Consider the following 18748-nt stretch of genomic DNA (forward strand, 5'->3'; position numbering starts at 1 on the left):
CATTGGCCCTGCCTCCAGCTCATTTCAATGCTGGGCCAGGCAGTAAAGGGGCAGAGAACACCCTCAATCAAGAATGTCTCTGTAGCCAAAGCCCCCGAGTCTCCCCCAGGTCCTAGGCCCGCTCACAGGTCTCAGAGCATTTGACAGGCTTGGAAGGCAAATTTCAAACTTGACTCTCCAGGGGTCTCAACCAAACCCCATGAATATGGATTCTCCAAGGAACCGGGTGGAGTAGGGTGGGGTGGGGGAGCTATTTGGGCTCTGAAGAGAGAGGGCAGGGGAGAAGAGGCGCAGGACCCCCCCCCCCCCCACACACACACACAAATCTATGCCTGTTATCTGCCCAGGACCTTCACTGGCTCTCTCTGTCCTGAGTGGCCTGGAAGGGTCAGGCTCCAGCGGAGGAGCAGCCTTTGGACTAAAGTGAGGGGAGAATTCCAAGCTAAGGTCTGGGGCCTGGTACTGGGCATGGACACTCCTACCCAGACAAGGGAGGATCTCCTGGAGGGGTGGGGGTGGGGGGGCGTTTTGATCAGCGCCTCTGGTCACGGGAGCGCCCAGCTGTGCATCGTCTCCACCGAACAGTCATCCCGGGCCTGGATGGCCGGAATCTGAAACCTTCAGGGGTGGGCCTGGGCCTCCAGCTGCTGCCGGACTTGGGATCAGAGCACAGGAGGAGCCTTCGCAATCAGCTTGGCCTGCACCCTGCTGGTCCCATCACCCCACCCACTCGCAAGGAGCCCACCCAGTCGCTGCAGTGAGAGCAACTGCCAACATCCCTGCCCGTCCAGGCCCCGCCCCTGCCCGTCCAGGCCCCGCCCCTGGCCACACGCTACTCACTAGACGCCGGTGTAGCCGGGCGCGCAGAGGCATTCGCCGGTGCGGGGGTCGCAGCTGGCGCCGTAGCGGCACTGGCACTGCAGCTGGCAGCCCTTGCCGTGGGTGCCGGGGGCGCAGAGCTCCTCGCACCGCCAGCCGCGGAAGCCGGCGGCGCACACGCAGGCTCCCGTGATGGGGTTGCAGAGCGCTCCGTTCTGGCACTGGCACCGGTTGCTACAATGGGGGCCCCAGTGGTCGCTGTCGCAGCCTGCAAGAGAGGGGACAGTCAGGGCGTAAGGGTTCCCTGCGGGTTCTCCTTGGACCGGGCCAGACCCAATGCCCAAGCTGTCTGTCCATCTTGGCATAGCTCTTCTCTTGGTTAGGGGGCAGCAAGACATGGCTGGCAGGAAACCTTGGCACCTGCTAACCTCCATCAGCTCTTCCTCCAAGCCACCCAATCATACAAGCTAAGAAAGGCAGTGGGCTTGCTTCCCCAGTGCAACTTCAGAACACGTCAGGGGTTCCTGCCACTCCAGTCCAACCATATGGGCCTCCTCATTGAAATCCTGGAGCCATGTGCTGCCTACCTCCTGTCTTTGCAAATATTTCTTCTCTGTTGCCTGTTTGTGTTTATCTCTGCCGGGCCCTTTCTTTTCCCATTTGCCAACCATCTTCTCTGAAACCGCCCTCCCCCCTTTTGCTGCCTCCCCACCCCACCTCCCACCTCCGTCTTTCCTTTGCCTTCCTCTCTCGCCCACACTCGTGGTTTCCCATTTTTTCATCTCATTCTGAACCGTTCTTCTCATCCTTGTCCCTCCCTTGATTCCATCTCCTTGTCACTCTTTCCATCTCTTTCCCTCACAGTTTTTTTCCCTTTCTGTAATGCCCCCGCCACCAGCTTGCACCATTTTCAGCTCAATTTCATTACTTTCCAAGCAGCGGCTTCAGAAGGAGCAGAAAGGAAAGAAATGTTTTCCCAGGAGGTGACAGACAGCCTTCAAGTTCTTTACATGTAATGAAATGTTTCAGAAAGTGATATCTGAGCTGGCTTTTCAAAAATTTATATCTTATACCTGTGGAGAGGGGCTAAATGGGCCACTCACACTTAGCCCGCTGCCACCTTCCACACAGACCCTCCTGCAAACCACAGCATCATTCACTTGCATTCGGGGTTGGGGTGCGGGGAGCAGAGTTGAGGCATGTGTAGGCACAAATGCTCCGGGAGATGCTCAATGGAAGAAAAGATTCTTCCTGCTAAGAAGGTCAGACAAGGCTCATTGAAGAGAATGCCTCTGAATTTGCTTTAGATGATGTCTTTTCTGCCTGATAGAGTGTCCAGTCGTCCCAATATCTCCACAACTGTCTTGGCTTTAGCACTGAAAAGTTCCACATGTTGGGAAATCCCTCAGTCTGGGGCAAAACAGAATGGCTAGTGGCCCTACTTCCTGAAGAGATGAATATAAGCAGTTAGCCTCTGTACCAGAGTACACCAGAGTGTACCAGAATCACCAGAGTGATTCTAGGGCTGAGACACTCAAGACAGGAAAGGAGGTCAAGAGAATGGGGTCAGGGAAGGTGTCACGAGGGTAGGTCCAACATAAGCAAAAACACAACAGCATTCAAGTATTGGGCCCATGCAAGGGTACAAGGCCAGTGAGTGTATGGGATCTTTGGGGACTACAGGTTTGGTGGCAGAATCACTCCATCAGCCCCCCTAGCCCCCTTGCATGCCTCCCCTGCTTGCCGACCAGGGGGTCAGGCTGCCCAGCGCCCTTTAGTGGACAGGACCATGTTAAACCACCTGAAAGCCCAATCACCTTATCTTGGTCCAACCCATCTTCATCTGTACCCCAATACTCACACATACAGTCCAAGCTACCAAATTATGAATGAACTCCCTATATTTCTACAGTATTATAGTGAGTAAGGCAAAAATCTAGCTCAGTTATAATTACAACCTCCACCCACACTGAGAAATGCTCCTAGGACTGAGAGTGATTGAATATCCAATAGTTGTGGATCTCCTGCTGCACCCTCTCTGGGACAGACACCCAGGCAGTGGAAACACTGGAATCACCTACAGTAACCTCGTTGCAGCCTCTCTCTCTCTCTCTCTTTTTATTGCCAAGCACAAATAGTTGAATTCATATAAGTTTAATGTACATCTGATGTGACTCTACTGTAATGATAATGACAACCGCAGTTTAAATGTTTACTATGTGCCAGGCACCATCCTAGAAGTTTTACATGTCTTATTAAAATGTAATCCTCACCACCACCCTGGGAGTTAGGTTTTATTATTTCTTCCTTTCACCAATGGGGAAATAGAGGATCAGAGAGGTGAAGCAATTATTCAAGGTCATGATCAAGGGCGGGCCCAGGTGTTCTGACTCCAGCTTGTCCCACGGCAGGTACATGCGACATATTCTATAGGACAATTCCGAGGAGAGAAAGCGACAGCAGCCATTTAGGGCAGGGTGGCAGCAGCAAAGCGTGCGGTCAGGGACCCATGGAGCCTGGCTGCTTCCTCTCCACTCATCACTGCCAACAACTCCAGGATCCAGAACAAGGTCTTCCCTTTGCATGTGCGAGCCCTGATCACTGACTGGCCGGAAACCTTGTGGAGTCCAAAGCCAGCCTGTTCCTGGTGCAGTCCCGGGCGAACAGCTATACTTTGCTTCTCAGAGGTGACCTCTGTTCTCTGCTGGCACTGCCAAAAGCGCTGGAGGAAGCAAAACTCTGCCCCTGCTGAGGAAGCCAGAATATTATCGATTCCAGGCAGTAACACTTGGTTGCCTTCATTCTTCTACCTGCCCATTCAAGAAACATTTACCAAGCACCACTAGTGCCAGAAAGTTCCCTGCCCTTGTGGAGTACAATCTAATGGGGGCAGAAATACAGGAGCAGCATTTATGATAAACTGTGAAAGTGCTATATATATATATATATACAGTTACAGAACTTCCTAGAATGGGGAGTTCGGGAAGACAGCCTCAAAAAAGAGACCTGAAGAAAGAGTGGGAGTGGGGGAGAGGAAATGACATATTCCAGGCAGAGGAAATGACATATGTAAAGACTCGGTGGTAGCCAATAAACACATGAAAAGATACTCAATATCACCAGCCATTAGGGAAATGCAAATCAAAACCACAATGGGACACTACTTCACATCCACTAGAATGACTATTGAACAAACAAACAAAAAAAGCAAATTAACAAGTGCTGGTGAGCAGGGGGGGGGGTTGGGGGATAGGAACCCTAATACATTGTTTGCAGGAATGTAAAATAGTGCAGCTGCTGTGGAAAACAGTTTAGTGGTTCTTCAAAAAGTTGAACAGAACTACGTATCACCCCGCAATCCCACCTCTAGGTATATACCCCCAAAGAATTAAAAATAGGGACTTGAAACAGATATTTGTACACCAACGCTCATAGCAATATTATTCACGAGAGCCAAAAGGCGGAAGCAACCCAAATGTCCATTAACAGATGAGTGGAGAAACAAAACGTGGCCCATGCATACAATGAAATAGTATTGGGCCCTAAAAAGGAGTGAAGTTCTGTTACATGCTACAATATGGATGAGCCCGGAAGACATCCTGTTGAATGAAATAAGTCAGATACCAAAGGACACTGTATGATTCCACTTAGATGAAATAACTAGAATTTGCAAATTCACAGAGACAGAAAGTAGAGTACTAATTACCAGAGGTGGCAGGAAGGGGAATGGGGAAGTTAATATACAATAGGTGCAGGGTTTCTGTTTGGGGTGAGTGGAAAGTTCTGGTAATGGATGGGGTGAGAATGGTGCAACACTGTGAATGTGATAATCCCACTGAACGGTGTGCTGGGGCGGGACTGAGATGGGAAATTTTATGTTGTGTATATGTTCCCACAATTGAAAAAAAAAAGATACTAAAGAGACGGTGCCAATTAAATGCAATACATGATCCTGGATGGGTTCTAACAGTTAAGAAAAATTTCCCAGAAGGACATTATAGGGATATATGGAAACAATGGAATATAGAACATAAGCTTTATATCCACGTTAAATTTCTTGAACTTGATAAGAATGGTTATATAAGATGGCTACATAAACGAATATCCTTGTTCTTAGGAAATGTGCATGGAAGTATGAAGTATCCAAGGAGCATCATGCATCAATCTATTCTCAAATTTCAGAAAACAGGTAAATAGATAGACTAGCAGACAGACAGACAGATAGAAAGATAGAAGGACAGATAGAATGATATGGCAAATGAGGCAAAATACGAAGCTGGGTACCTGGATGGGGGGGTATGTTGGGGTTCTCTGAAAGGTTTTGTATTATTTTTGCCACTGCTCTTTACATTTGAAACTCTTTCAAAACAAAAAGTTTAATACATTTTGAAAATCTTGGAAGTAGGAAAAAGCACCACATGGGGGGAAATGAAAAGTTGCGTGTCTGGAATAGACTTTAAGGCAGAGCAAGGTAGGAGGTGAGGCCGATTCCTGGGCAGAGGCCCCTGGCCCAGGGGCTTTGTGAGCCGAGTTAAGGGTGCAAGAGCGTTTTAAATAGAGGACTGAGAGAATCTGGTGTGGCCATGGAAGGGTTACTCTAGTGAGAACACATCTGCGGGCAGGAGAGGTAGAGTAGGGTAAGGGGAGCTGGGGTGGGGGGGGTTATTAAAAACAGAAAGATAGTGGTCCCCTTGTTTAAGGTGGTAGCATTGGGGACGGAAAGAAGCAAGCAGACCCCAGCTACATTTTTTTGTTTGTTTTTTTGCATGGGCAGGCACCAGGAATCGAACCCAGGTCTCCTGGCATGGCAGGCGAGACCTCTGCCACTGAGCCACCGTCGCACCATCCCCAGCTACACTTATGAGATGAAGTAGAATCAGCAAGGACTTGGTGATGGACAGAGGCTTGGGGTGGGGGAGTAGAGGAGGGAGTGGGAATGTCACCCACTGTGGCTTCGCAGCTGGGTGGATATTGGTGCCACACTCTTTATGGGAAACACAAAAGGAAGAATACATTTTAGGGGAAAGAGAGTGAGGTTAATTTGGACATTGGGTTTGAGATATTTAAGGACATCTAGGAAAGCATTCAAAACCCTCTGACCCTTCGTATAAATAAAATTCTATTAAGCCTGACAATCTGGTTTCTCAGACCACAGGTTGGCGTGTGTGTTTGCGTCTGCATTTGCCTATGCGTATTTTCCGGGGCTATTAAAACCTGCAGCAAAAGCTCTGTGTCACAGTAGGAAACCATGGAAATAAACAGAAAATGTTCATAGACTAAAAAAAGTGAAGCAACCTGGAGCCATTAATTTAGGAGCAAATAGACCCTCACACCCAAAATGACAGGAAGAGGTTACATTCAATTTAGAATATTCTGATTAAGAAAGCAGGGAAGTGTGTAATCCATTCCAGAGAACTCTCCCCCCAGAGTGATTAATGAAAAAAAAAAAGTTAGGGTTCACAGGGATAAGCTTCAGTTATCTAGAAAATCCACTTAAAAACACCTCATTCCCCAGCAATGACAGAGAAATGAGGCAGAGCTGCCGTGAGTCAATTATCTACTCTGCTGAAGGTGAATAAAAACTACTGTCATTACAACAGGACTTTGTATTCTTTCACAGATAATTTCAAACTCTTTCTAGTTTGGCCTTGGAATGTCACACACAGACACACCTTTTTTATTTTCCTGTCACAGACTCTCCTTCCTAATTATATTTGGCTTTGGCTGATTTTCCAACTGTTTGTATCTCCTTTGGGCGCCAGTGAGGGTTGAAAGGAAACCCAGAAGTGGGTGGCCTGGCTTGTTCTGTCCCTTTAAGCTGGGCGGCTCACTCTCCCTCCCCACCAGGAGCAGCACCCCCCCCCATTTGTTCAAACTTTGGGATCCAGACCTAGGCTTCCAGACTCCCCGAGACAGCAAGTGGGGCTGCCCTACCCCACAACACACTTTCACATTTTAAGCTACGGTTGATTGAGCAGTTCCTATGTGCCAGGCAAGGAGGTAAATGCATAAAGTAGATTTTCTCATTTAAGTCTCCCAGAGACCCATTTGCAATGGTCATCTCCCCGTTTTGGAGACGAGTCCCAGAGAGGTTAAATAACTTGCCCAAGGCCACACAGCAAGGAGTGAACTCCTGAGCCCCTGTTCTGCTGGTATTGATGGAAGGGGGCAGGGGTACAGGATGCTGGTGGCCAGCCTGGGGGAAAGCAGCCACTTTGGATAACCCACAAAGAGATGAGAGAGGAGAGACTCATTTTCCACAAGAACCTTATTCAGGGATTGGTTTGTGAGTGAATGATTGTAATAGGTCCCAGGTTTTCCATGACTGGCCCTATTTCCCATACTTTTATTCTTTTCAGCTAATTTACTAAAGCCGCCACTAAGTAAATGTTTATATAACTAAATGATACGCCCCTATTGACTTTCTACAAGGGCAAATAATTTGGCTGATCTTTTTTTTTTTAAAGTCACCGCATCTATATAAGCAGGTTTAGGTTCTTTGCATCCAGTCTCTCCATTAGATTTTAGAGTCTCACTGGATTGGGGGTGGAGGACTGGGGCGTGTCCTTGTTTTGTAACTTCCCCTGTCTCCCACCACCCACTTCTCCCAACCACAGTCCCACCGCTTCCAGCCCAGAGCTGGGCACGGGAAGAGCTCTCAGCACGGCAGAGGGCTGGCCCTTCTCCCAGCCACCCCAAGAGCCCTTTAGTCCCTTCCAACTGCTTTTGGAGATTCATTTCCTCAGATGGTGATTCTCAGCCTGGCTGCACAGTAGAATCACTCCCGAGATTCTTAACTAGTCATTCCTGGGCTTCACCTCTGAACATTCTGATTTAATTGGTCGGGGGCGCGGTGGGTCCCAGCATAGGTCCTTTCAACAAAGCTCCCCAGGTGAGAACTCTGTGATCTCTATTCTCACCGACTGTCTCAGAGAAATGGGCAGGAGGCCAGAGCTGGGGGTGGGAGAGCTAGGTGGTTCTCCCCATTCCACAGACAGGAATCCTGAGGCTCAGCAAGGGGGAACAGGGGAGGGGAGCAGGGGGAGAGGGGGGCAGGAGGAGAGAGTGGCAGGAGGAGAGAGTGGCAGGAGGAGGGGGGCAGGAGGAGAGAGTGGCAGGAGGAGGGGGGGTAGGAGGAGAAAGTGGCAGGAGGGGAGGGGGCAGGAGGAGAGAGTGGCAGGAGGAGGGGGGCAGGAGAAGAGAGTGGCAGGAGGGGAGGGGGTCAGGAGGGGAGGGGCCAGGAGGGAGGGGGTCAGGAGGGGAGGAGTCAGGAGGGGAGGGGTCAGGAGGGGAGGGGTCAGGAGGGAAAGGAGGCAGGAGCAGTACAATGAAATGAAGATCAGGGGCTAGAAACAGCCTGAAATCTACCGACCAGTACTATGGCCTGGAGCACACTACCTCCATCTCCCCAGCAATGGAAAAACTGGGTGCAGTCAGAGCACCTCCCAGGAATGGCCCCAAAGCCCCACATTTCCCCTCTGTACCACACAAGAAGTATGGTAGCCTCCAGGTGGTGGGATTACTTCCAGCAGGCGTAGAGGCAGAGATGGAGCAGCAGCTGCTGGAAACCACTCCAGTTGATAGGTGACTTCCTAGTGAGCCAGGCCATTTGTCAACTGATCTGCCCCAATAAAAGCACAGTCTCAGAGGCTGAACCCTCCACTCTTTCCTGCGCAAGCCGTGAAGGGCAGATCACAGTCAATGCTGTTCAACCTTGGGCCACATCCTCCCCCTCTCTGGGCCTCTGTTTACATGTCTGTAACATAAGAGAGTTGGATCAGTGGTTCTAGCCTGGTGTAGGTCACCCTCCCCAAGAGGAAATGCGGGGGAGGTTAGGTTGTCACAATGACCAGGGATAGTCTTGCAGGTCCAAGAACTGCGCCCCCCAAAAGCCAGTGGGGTTTTTCCAACCCTGATATTGCATGATACTAGGTCCTGTTGCTAAATTTCCTCTTTTGAAAAACAGGCCAGAGGGGATAGGGATGGGTGGTGAGTTTGTCCTTGCATGGAAAAGAAAAATTCAAGCCGGCTTCCCAGGCTCTGAGCTGAGCCATTGCTTATCTCCCTCTCTTCCCACCACTTAGATGGTTGGAATTAAATATTAATAGACCAAGGTGCCATAGATTAAAACCCAAATCTCCTGATACAGTCCAACCTAAGCCTAGAAGATGCTGACAGCACAGGATTATAATGATGTATCATTAGCTCTTAGTGATCTATTTATTATACTTGTTACTTACTCTGTGTTACTTAAGCACACTGTATATCCCTTAAACGGGTGGGATTCACTAGCAGCTGCACCTCCATGGCCGGTCTCCTAGCGTGGCAGGGATGGACGAGCAAACACACACACAGGAGAAACCCTAGCCCTGAATGCCTACTATGGACCAGCTGCATTCTTACATGCGTTATTTCATTCAATGCTCCTAATAAACCTACGCCACTCTATTTATTCATATCCTCAAAGAGGATTATTACCCCATTTTCCAGATGAAGAAACTGAGGCTGAGACATTAAATAACTAGATCAGGGTTTCTCAACCTCGGCACTATGGACATTTAGGGCCGGATAATTCTTTGTCGTGGAGGGTCTCTTCTGGGTATTGTGAGGTGTTTTGTAGTTTCCCTCATCTCCACTCACTAGATGCCAGTTGCACTGCCCCCCAGTGTGACAACTAAAAATAGATCCAGACATTTGCCCTGGAGGGCAAAATCACCCCTGATTGCAAAAGGCAGAAGTAAGAGTCCCTCTTACTACTAGCCTTAGAGGTCATCCCATGAACCCCCCACATTTTACAGGTCCAGACACTAAAGAGGGGAAATCACTTGCCTGTGGCCGCACAGTTAATGAACTGCAGAGCTGGATTTGAAACTAGATGCCTGTGTTGGTGTAAGGCTCTTTCTATCCCACCAGCTTTTAGGAGATGAGTAAGCACATTTATTCATGCAATAATTATTGAGCACCTACTATGTGCAAGGGGCTGAGAGGCCCACTATCAGTTTGAGAAACAGATGAGCAAATAGGAAACATCGACCAATCAGAACATGGGGTGACTGGAGGGGCACTGGGCAAGCTGTTGCTGGGGCGGCTGTACCTGGAGAGTGTCCACTGTCAGGCCAGTGGGCAGGTGGAGGCTACGAAGCCAGTGGGAACATCAAAATGCCCTAAGCAAAGGCAGCCTCGACCACAACCTGGGAAAAGTATCCCCTGGTCCCAGGCAACCAAGTCCATTTTAACGAGACCTCACCCATCAAAATATCAGGAGGGTGAGGGGAAGGTCAGTAACACAGTTTTATCAAAGCCCCGCATCTCTCTGTGGATGGATGGATCTGGAAACCAGCACTGGGGCCCCTGCCTCAAAATATCCCTGTGTTGAGAAGCTTAGCCCACCTACAGGTGTGCCTAAGAGTCACCTCTGGAGGACTTCTTTTGTTGCTCAGATGTGGCCTCTCTCTCTCTAAGCCCAACTCTGCAAGTGAAACCATTGCCCTACATGGTACATGACATCCAGGGATGAAAGTCTCCCTGGCGGTGTGGGAGATGACTCCCAGGGACGAGCTTGGTCCTGGCACTGTAGGATCAACAATGACATCCTGACCAAAAGGGAGAAAAGAAGTGAAACGAATAAGGTATCAGTCAGTGGCTGAGAGAGTACAAATAGAGTAGAGAAGCTCCACCAGAGGCCACTCTAATGCATGCTTCAGTTAGACATCGCTACCAGTCATAACTTCCCAACCCCCAACCAAAACTATTCCTGCTGTGCTGGTTTGAAAGGATTTATGTCCCCTAGAAAAGCCATGTTTTAATCCTGATCCGATCTTGGGGAGGCAGCTTCTTTTAATCTCTATCCAGCACTGCAGGCTGGAAACTTGATTAGATTATCTCCATGGAGACGTGGCTCCACCCATTCTGGTGGGTCTTGATTAGTTCCCTGGAATCCTTTAAAAGAGAAAGCGTTTTGGAACAGCCTTGAAATTCTGAGTGAGTAGAGCCGTGACAGAAGGACGAGGATAGTAGAGCATGAGGCCGAAAGCACGCAGCCAGAGACCTCTGGAGATGAAGAAGGAAACGCCCCTTGGGACAGCTTCATGAAACAAGAAGCCAGAAGAGAAAGCTGGCAGACATCGCCATGTTGGTCACGTGCCTTTCCAGCTGAGAGAGAAACCCTGAACTTCATCGGCCTTTCTTGAGTGAAGGTAACCTCTTGTTGGTGCCTTAATTTGGACATTTCTATAGTCTTGCTTTAATTTGGACATTTTCAGTCTTAGAACTGTAAACTAGCAACTTAATTAATTCCCCTTTGTAAAAGCCATTCCATTTCTGGTATGTTGCATTTCAGCAGCTAGCAAATTAGAAGACTGGCCAATCCTAAAGAACAACTAGGGCATTATATGAGATTCAACAAAGGTTCCATGCATGAGGGTAACTTTCCAAAACCTACAACCTCCAGATGGGTCCCTGGACCAGGTAAGTCCTCAAGTGCAGAGAGGCCAGCCTCGCCAGAACATCACCTAGCTCCATCCCCGTTTCCCATATTATCGACAGCCCCTTCCAACATGAACAAGTTAGAATGGGCATAGCCCAAATACCCCTAAAGAGTGAAGGATCAAAGTTGATGGTGGAGTTATCCAGAGAAGGTCGGGTTTAACAAATGAGTATGAATGCCGAATCATTATACTGATATTTCTTTTATAGCCTCCCGTACCTTAGAACAGTTAGAAATAAAAAACTAAGATTATGGAATTGTAACCCTTACCAAACTCTGAAATTTGCTGTACAACTAATTGTTGTGATGTGCTTTGACATTTATTGCTTTTGTGTATATATGTTATTTAAAGAGAAGGAAGAATATAACAGGGGAGATAGGATTTAACAGATGAGTGTGACTGCTGAATCATTATATTGATATTTCTATTGGCCTCCAGGGTTTTGGAGCAACTAGAAGAAAAAACAAAAAAGTGTGGAACTATAACCCATACCAAACTTTAAAATCTGTTGCACTTGTTAAAATGTACTTGGAAATTTATTGCTTTTTTGTATATATTGCACAATTTTTTAAAAAGTTGAAAAAAAAATACATATCCCTTTGTCATCTGCTTGCCATTCCATCTTTAGTACTCCATTCCTCAGGGTTTTCAGGAATCCCTTATTACAATGCAAATAACTGTGTGGTGTGGGTGGGTGTGAGTTACCTCATGAGGCATTATCAGCCTCACACCTTATTTATCTGTTACTATTTGAGTGACAATTAGCAGCCTTGGGAGCTAGATCAGGAAGGGCGTCTGTGTGTGTGTGTTTGTTTAACTTGCTTTTGGAGGGAGGAGAAAGGAAGGTATAAAAGTCAAATTCATCCCCTTGCGCCTGGGTGTAGAATGCCACTCTATTGCACGGGCAGGTTAAGGCAAAGAAAACTATGCACTCTAAGGGTGTTACCTTGTTCAACTCAAGTCAGAGTAGCCATAATTACTCTCATCTTATGAAGGAAGGAATCAAGGCTGGGTGTGGTTAGTTCTACTTGCCCGGGACCTCCCAGCTCATGCCATCGCTGGCCTGACAAATGAGGACATTTAGCCACAGGGCTTTGAACCACAGAAATGGAAAATTGCAGTCCGTTTAAACCAGTGCTGTCCTTGCACACAGGAGGGATGACACCTGTCCCGGGTCAGCCGATAGAGACAGGAGGGGGCGAGATTACTGGGCCCCCTGCGAGCTCTCTGGGCCACGCTGATCAGAGAGGCCGGAGGGGACTCGGGCCAGGCCAAGGGGAGGCAGCCGGTCCCCACAGCCTCCCTGCCATCCCAGAGTCCAGTCGGAACTCACGCACCCCTCTCCGCCCTGAGACCTCTGCCCCATGGCTGCACCTCGATGGCCCCAGCACTTCTGCCGCATACCCTGCAGCAAGGGGACCAGTGAGGCCCAGAGCGAGAGGCGAGCTGGGAGCCGGCCAGAGCCAGCCTGTCCTCAGTGCTGCTCAAAACCTCCCCGCCCCCACCCCACCGGCTTTTAATGAGGGCCCAGCTCCCGTCTGCTGGGCTCTGTCTGATCTGCCTGCATCACTGCCTTTGAAGCTTCCCAGCCCCAGAGACCATTTATCTCCACAATTTACTTAGAAAGCCTCATAAATCATGTCCGTGCACAAAGGAATTACCTCTTTGGAAGAGACTTTCAAAGGCGGCTGACAAAGACACCACAGACCCACCGGGGCTCCGCGTGCCCACCCCCCACCTGCCTCGCAAGGCTCCTGAGCAAACCCCAGGCTGGTGGGGGGACCGGGGGGCTGGTGTTAGTGGGGATCAAAGGGAATCCTGCTCGTGCTCAGAGAGAGTGAGATCCCCAGATGTGGGCTCCGCGGGAAATGCACTCACAGTGGGGACAGGAAAGGACACAGGAAGGGCATCAGGTCGAAGCCAGTTTCTGGTGAGAAGTGACCTATTCCACGACTACCATTTGCTGACCATTCCCCTGGCCTCTGACCTTCATCCCCCCCACCCCATCCCCGTGAGGTCCGTTCTGGTGGAAGGGTGGGTAGGGCCCCCTGGACTGGGGACCCTACCCCTCTCTCTGGCTTTCTCAGGAGCACTGGGCAAAACCCACCCTTCCAGACATCAGTCTCCCCCTTGAGAAAGAGGAAGAAGGAGCCCGAATCAGTGGGTGTCAAGCTGTAGAGTCCAGTGGGGCACGGCGGGGGCTCTGGACCCCAGTTTCCACAGCTCAAGAGCTGCCCTCTTTTCGGTGGGGCTCTCACTTCAGCACAAAGAGGGAAGCAGCAAAGAGGGTGTGGGGTGGTGAAATCCAGTTCCAAGAGGCTTTCTACCTTTAAATGTCTGTGTTGACAGTGAGCAAGGGTAGTTCAGTGGTAGAGTTCTCACATGCTGTGCGGGAGACGCGGGTTCGATTCCCCGTCTGTGCACTTCAGAAAACAACAAGAACAAATTCAACACATGGGGCTGCAATTATGGGATAGTCACATGGAAAAAAAGAATGAAATGCGACCCCCACCATAAAGTAAACACACACAAAAAGTCTGTGTTGCTTCCCTCTTACAGTCAGAAATTTCTTCCACAGGTCTGAGGAATTTTTTTTTTTTAACTGAGGAATTTCTTGCTGCAACTTAATATCTCCTCTTCCATCCACTCATGCACTGAGTAGCCACTTCAGGGCCCAGCACTGCAATGAATGCTTGCGGGGCAGCAGTCAAAGTAGCACTTGGGGACTCTGCCTGGGACTGCAGAGGCCAAACCCAGAGGCTATGCAGAGGCTTGGCTCCCTCAGCACCCCACAGAATATTTTTTGAAGTAAAGCTTGGCTCACCTGTTGCCAGCAACTTGCGCTCCCTGTTCAAGCTGGGGCCAGGAGGAGGGAGACAGGCACGGTTCCCATCAGGTGGGGAACGGGGAGAGGGAGGCGGAAGTTTGTGCTGCAGCAGCTCCAGCAGTTACTGTGAGGTTCGCAGGCAGCTCGAGCACCAGGGAGGGGTAAATCGAGTAGAGGTCATTTGGACCTAAGCAGCCCTGACAGTCATGTCGGCAGCAGCTCAGAAGAAGCCTGTGGCCAGAGGCAGGAAAGACCTGGAATTCTCCCCTGCAGTCATTCACCCTGGGTGTTGAGACCACATCCCAGAGGTCTGGTGGATGACGGTTGTCCCCAGCCAGGTACACTGGCTCTGCCGATTGCCCTGCAGGGTTTACAGCATGATTGCCCCCAGTCAAAGGGATGCACATGGGAGCCAGTTTTCCCTTGGGAGAGGCAGCAGCTGTGCTGAACTGGTGCCCCTGGCACTTCTGGTCAGCTTGGCTGACACTGAGTCCCCACTGGATGTCAGGTCAGACTGGGTAGGGGCTTAAAAAGGGTGGGAAGGCCTGGTGCCCATGCCCAGGGGCCACAGATTGACGGACTGATTGGAGTCAGGTGCAGGTGTAGCAGCCCCGATCATCTGAGACAAACCAGGAAAGTGTTTGCTGGAGGTGACAGTGCCGTGGGGGCTGGGAGCGCTTACTCTGCTCAGGAGACCCTTGTGGAAGAAATAGGACTGGAGTCAGGCTCTTCAAGGAGGGATAGCATTTTAATAGGTGGGAAACCAGGTTCCCACAGTCTGGGAGGAGGGGACAGCAAGAGAGGAGGGAGAATTCCGAGCCTGGGATTGCAATCTGGAAAGGACGGCGTTGTGCACGGCCTGGGCCGGGCTGCAGAGAGCCTGGGAAGACCAAGGCTGAAGGGGTTGTTCGCCCGAACAAAGCTGAGACCACTGCTTCTCAAACAATCCACGTTGAAGGATCATTATTTTTTTATTTGTGTTCCAATCCATCACATGCCAACACGTGGTCCTGAGTGTGACCTGTATGCCGCCCACACCACATACGATGCATCACGAGAATTTGGCAACACCTGCACTGGCCTGTTCAACAAAAGGAGCTCGTTAAGCCACATGCTTGGCTGTCATAAAAGTTTCTAAACATTTAATCTCAATTTCTCATCTTGTCACTGGCCAGTAACAACTCCTGGGCTGTGGGTCTAGAGACAACACTTTGAACAGCAGTGAATTAGAACCCAGCTCAGAAGAGAGAGGAAAAGCAAACTAAGACAGGTTTACAGATGGCTTTACGTGGGGATCTCAGGCTGGGCAAGATTCCTGTCCTTTCTGGTTCTTTTGGGAAGCCCTGTGGACTCTCAGAGGCCTGTGCAGCTAATGGACCAGGAACTTGGAATGATATAGTCCAGGATGATATTAAAAATAACCACCAGCTGGTGCAGCAGGGGCACCCATTGATCTGTCTGTTCGCTGAAAACGCCCAGCCTGGCCGCACTGGGGCCAACCAGAGCCCAGGCAGTAAGCAGCAGCTGAGAGGCGGGGAGCCCTGTTATGTGAGAAACAATGTCTGAGGCCCCTAGTCTTATTAAATGTCTTATTGAGTCCCCCCCAACAGCTATATATCTCCACTCTATTGATGGCTAAACGGAGACACAGGCAGGTCAGGAAGCTGCCTCAGGAGAGATCCAAACACTGTCCGAGTCCCAGAGAAATGTCTATCCCCCATTCCTCCTTGCCTCTGGCCCCATCTGGGAGTTATGGATACCAGGTTCTAACTCAGGCCCCTTTGCTAGCTTTTTGTGTGGCCTTAGGCAAGTCAGGGTCCCTCTTTGGACCTCAGTTTTCCCACTTGTAAAACAAAAAGGGTAGCACTAGACAATCCCTAAGTTCCTTCCAGTTTAGATATGCTGAGCTCTGAGTCACTTGTAGAAACTGCTGGAGGCAAAGACCCAGGGATGTGGAGAACACTAAACCCAGAGGAGAAAGGAGAGTGTTGGGTCTTGAGGTGTATGTGTGTGTTCTGAACTTTTGCTTTAAGCACCCATAGATTTATAGGTATAAATGCTGTGCTATTATGTACCCCAGAAAAGCCATGTCCTTTAATCCTCATTCCGTATTGCTGGGTGGAATCTTTTTTATTGTTTCCATGGAGATATCACCCACCCAATTGCGGGTGGTAACTTTTTGCTAGATGGTTTCCATGGAGATGTGTCTCCACCCATTCAAGGTGAGGTTGCTCACTGGAGTCTTTTAAGAGGGAACCATTTTGGAAAAAGCTTTAAAGCTACGCAGCTAGAGACCTTTGGAGAAGAAGAAGGTAAACACCCCAGGGGGAGCTTCATAAAACAAGAAGCTGGGAGAGAAAGCTAGCAGATGTTGCCATGTGCCCTTCCAGCTGAGAGAGACACCCTGAACTTTATCAGCCTTTCTTGAGAAAAGGTAACCTCATGTCGGTGCCTTACTTTGGACATTTTTATGGCCTTAGAACTGTAAACTGGCAACTTCATAAATTCCCCTTTTTAAAAGCCATTCTGTTTCTGGTACAGCACATTCCGACAGCTGGCAAACAAGAACAAATGCAATTTTCAAAAAGGATACAACAAACGCAGGTTTGCCTCACTTTATACGACCTTTCATCCAAGTCCCTGTGCAACTGACTTACACTCTGAATACAGGAGGAAACTTGCTATGTGGAATAGCCCTATTTATCCGTGGAGCACTTACGATCTTCCAAAGCACCGCTATGCTTATGGGTCACCAAAGCAAAGCTTGGCATTCCCATTGCTCAGATGGACAGACTGAGGCCCAGGGAAGTGAAGTAGCCTGCCTGAGATCAAGATCAGGTCTCCAGGCTCTGATCTCACTCATCACTCTTCATGTCACTCCTTCCCATTGGGGTCACTTAACACAGGCCCACCCATTGGGGTCACTTAACACAGGCCCACCGATCCACAGGAAACCATGTCTCTTTGATATCTGACCCAAGGATCTTTAGGGCCTGTTGCTCAACTCTGTCTTGCTATTTGTGTCACAGTCCATTTGTCCCCAAGCAGGGGAGGGACACGCTGAGAGCAGCTCCCAGCTGGGCCTGCCAATCAGAGGACACTCAATCCATCATGCTCAACGATGACCTTTGGTTTCCCTAGAGAGAGAAGGCCTGAGGGCGAGTGACAAATGGCCTGCCCTTCTATTGAGAGTTATTACCAAAAATCAGGGACCAGCTTCTGGGATCTGCAAAGGATGAAAGCAAGGAAAGACACTTCTGCTGCAGGAGGCAGCGACCTGGGTAGCTGCTCATCTGTTCACTCGATAAGACTTCATTGAATGCCTGCTACTATGCATCAGACTCTGGGTCTCAGGTGGGGAACAAAATCCAGCAGTATAGAGAGATAATAAGCAAATAAAGATTTTTATTCCAGCCTTTGCTCAGAGACTTCTTCAACCACCCTTTCTGGGCTCTAGCCCCACTGCTCCTGGCTTTATTTTTTCTTTGTAGCACTTATTCTAGCTGACATTCTATAATCAATTTGCTTTACTTACTGCTGCAGCCCCAGTGTAGGCACTGGCATAAAGTAGATTCTCAATAAATTTTGTGAAATGAACAAATTAACAAGTAACTATATCATTGCAAATTGCAGTGAAAGTATAAAGGTGCCAATAAGAACTTGACAAAAGTCAATGAGAGGGACTTCCCTTTAGTGGGAGGTCAAGGAAGGCCTCTCTGGGGAGCTGACATCTACCCTGAATGCTGAAGGATGAGGAGGCAGCAGCTTGAGAAGAGCAGGGGGGTAGAAGAGCCTTCCAGGTAGAAGAAAGAGCATGAGCAAATGTCCTGAGATGGGCAAAGGCTTGGCAGTTTCCAGGCACTGGAGGGGACAGCCAGGCTGGGACCCTGTGAGGGAAATGTGGCTCTAGATGAAGCAGCCATGGCGCTGAGTTGGGATTCAATTTCAAGACCAATGGGAAACTCTTGAACTGTCCTATTGTGACTTGATGAAAGTAACAAAACAGGACTTCCCCATGGGCAGCACTAGCAACCAGGGACCAGGAGGAGATGTTCCCTCTCTGCAGTGCTCTGTCACCCCGGGTGGGCACGGGCTGCCCATCCCGGAAGCAGGGAGGGCATGAGGGGTACTTCTTGGCCTCACCGCCCAGTGCCAATGAGAGACCCTCCCTCTTTCCTCTACACCAGGCAAGAGACAGCCGGGTGAGTCGGGAGGAGAATCAGCCGGGGTAGCTCAGCGGGTCTCAGCAGCCAGGTGACTCAGAAAACCTGCCAACAGTTGTACACAGAGATCTCCTAAATTACCGTGTCCGCCTAGAGGAGAAGTGGAGGCCTCACTAAATATAGTTCCCTTTATTGTCATTTAGGTCTCTGGGCGCCAGGCAATGACTCCTGGAGCCCGTCTTGCCCATCACGGGCTGTGGGTGCCAGATTTGTCAGAATGCTGCAAGAGGACAGGTCAGGGCACTGGTGGGTCTCCCTGTGCAGCTGAGACCTGCGGGGAACTCCGGGGTGGTGAGGGGCGCTCCGGGAGCTGCCTGCCCAGTCACTGACCCAGCAAGGAACAGGACCAGCCCACGAGCAAACGGGCCGGGGTTAATAATGGCCCTTAGGAT

General features: G+C 49.7%; 1 protein-coding gene across 5 annotated transcripts in view; it reads right to left on the bottom strand.

Moving 5' to 3' along the window:
* The window catches only part of MEGF11 (multiple EGF like domains 11), a 239853-nt gene that overhangs the window by 94020 nt on the left and 127085 nt on the right, over positions 1-18748 (bottom strand). For all 5 annotated transcript variants that reach the window (XM_077128271.1, XM_077128270.1, XM_077128269.1 and 2 more), the window contains exon 5: positions 841-1087. In XM_077128271.1, the coding sequence (XP_076984386.1) occupies positions 841-1087 (247 nt within the window). The remainder of the gene's footprint in view (positions 1-840; positions 1088-18748) is intronic.

Source organism: Tamandua tetradactyla, chromosome 14 (assembly GCF_023851605.1).
Source record: "Tamandua tetradactyla isolate mTamTet1 chromosome 14, mTamTet1.pri, whole genome shotgun sequence".
Classification (NCBI taxonomy): Eukaryota; Metazoa; Chordata; class Mammalia; order Pilosa; family Myrmecophagidae; genus Tamandua; species Tamandua tetradactyla.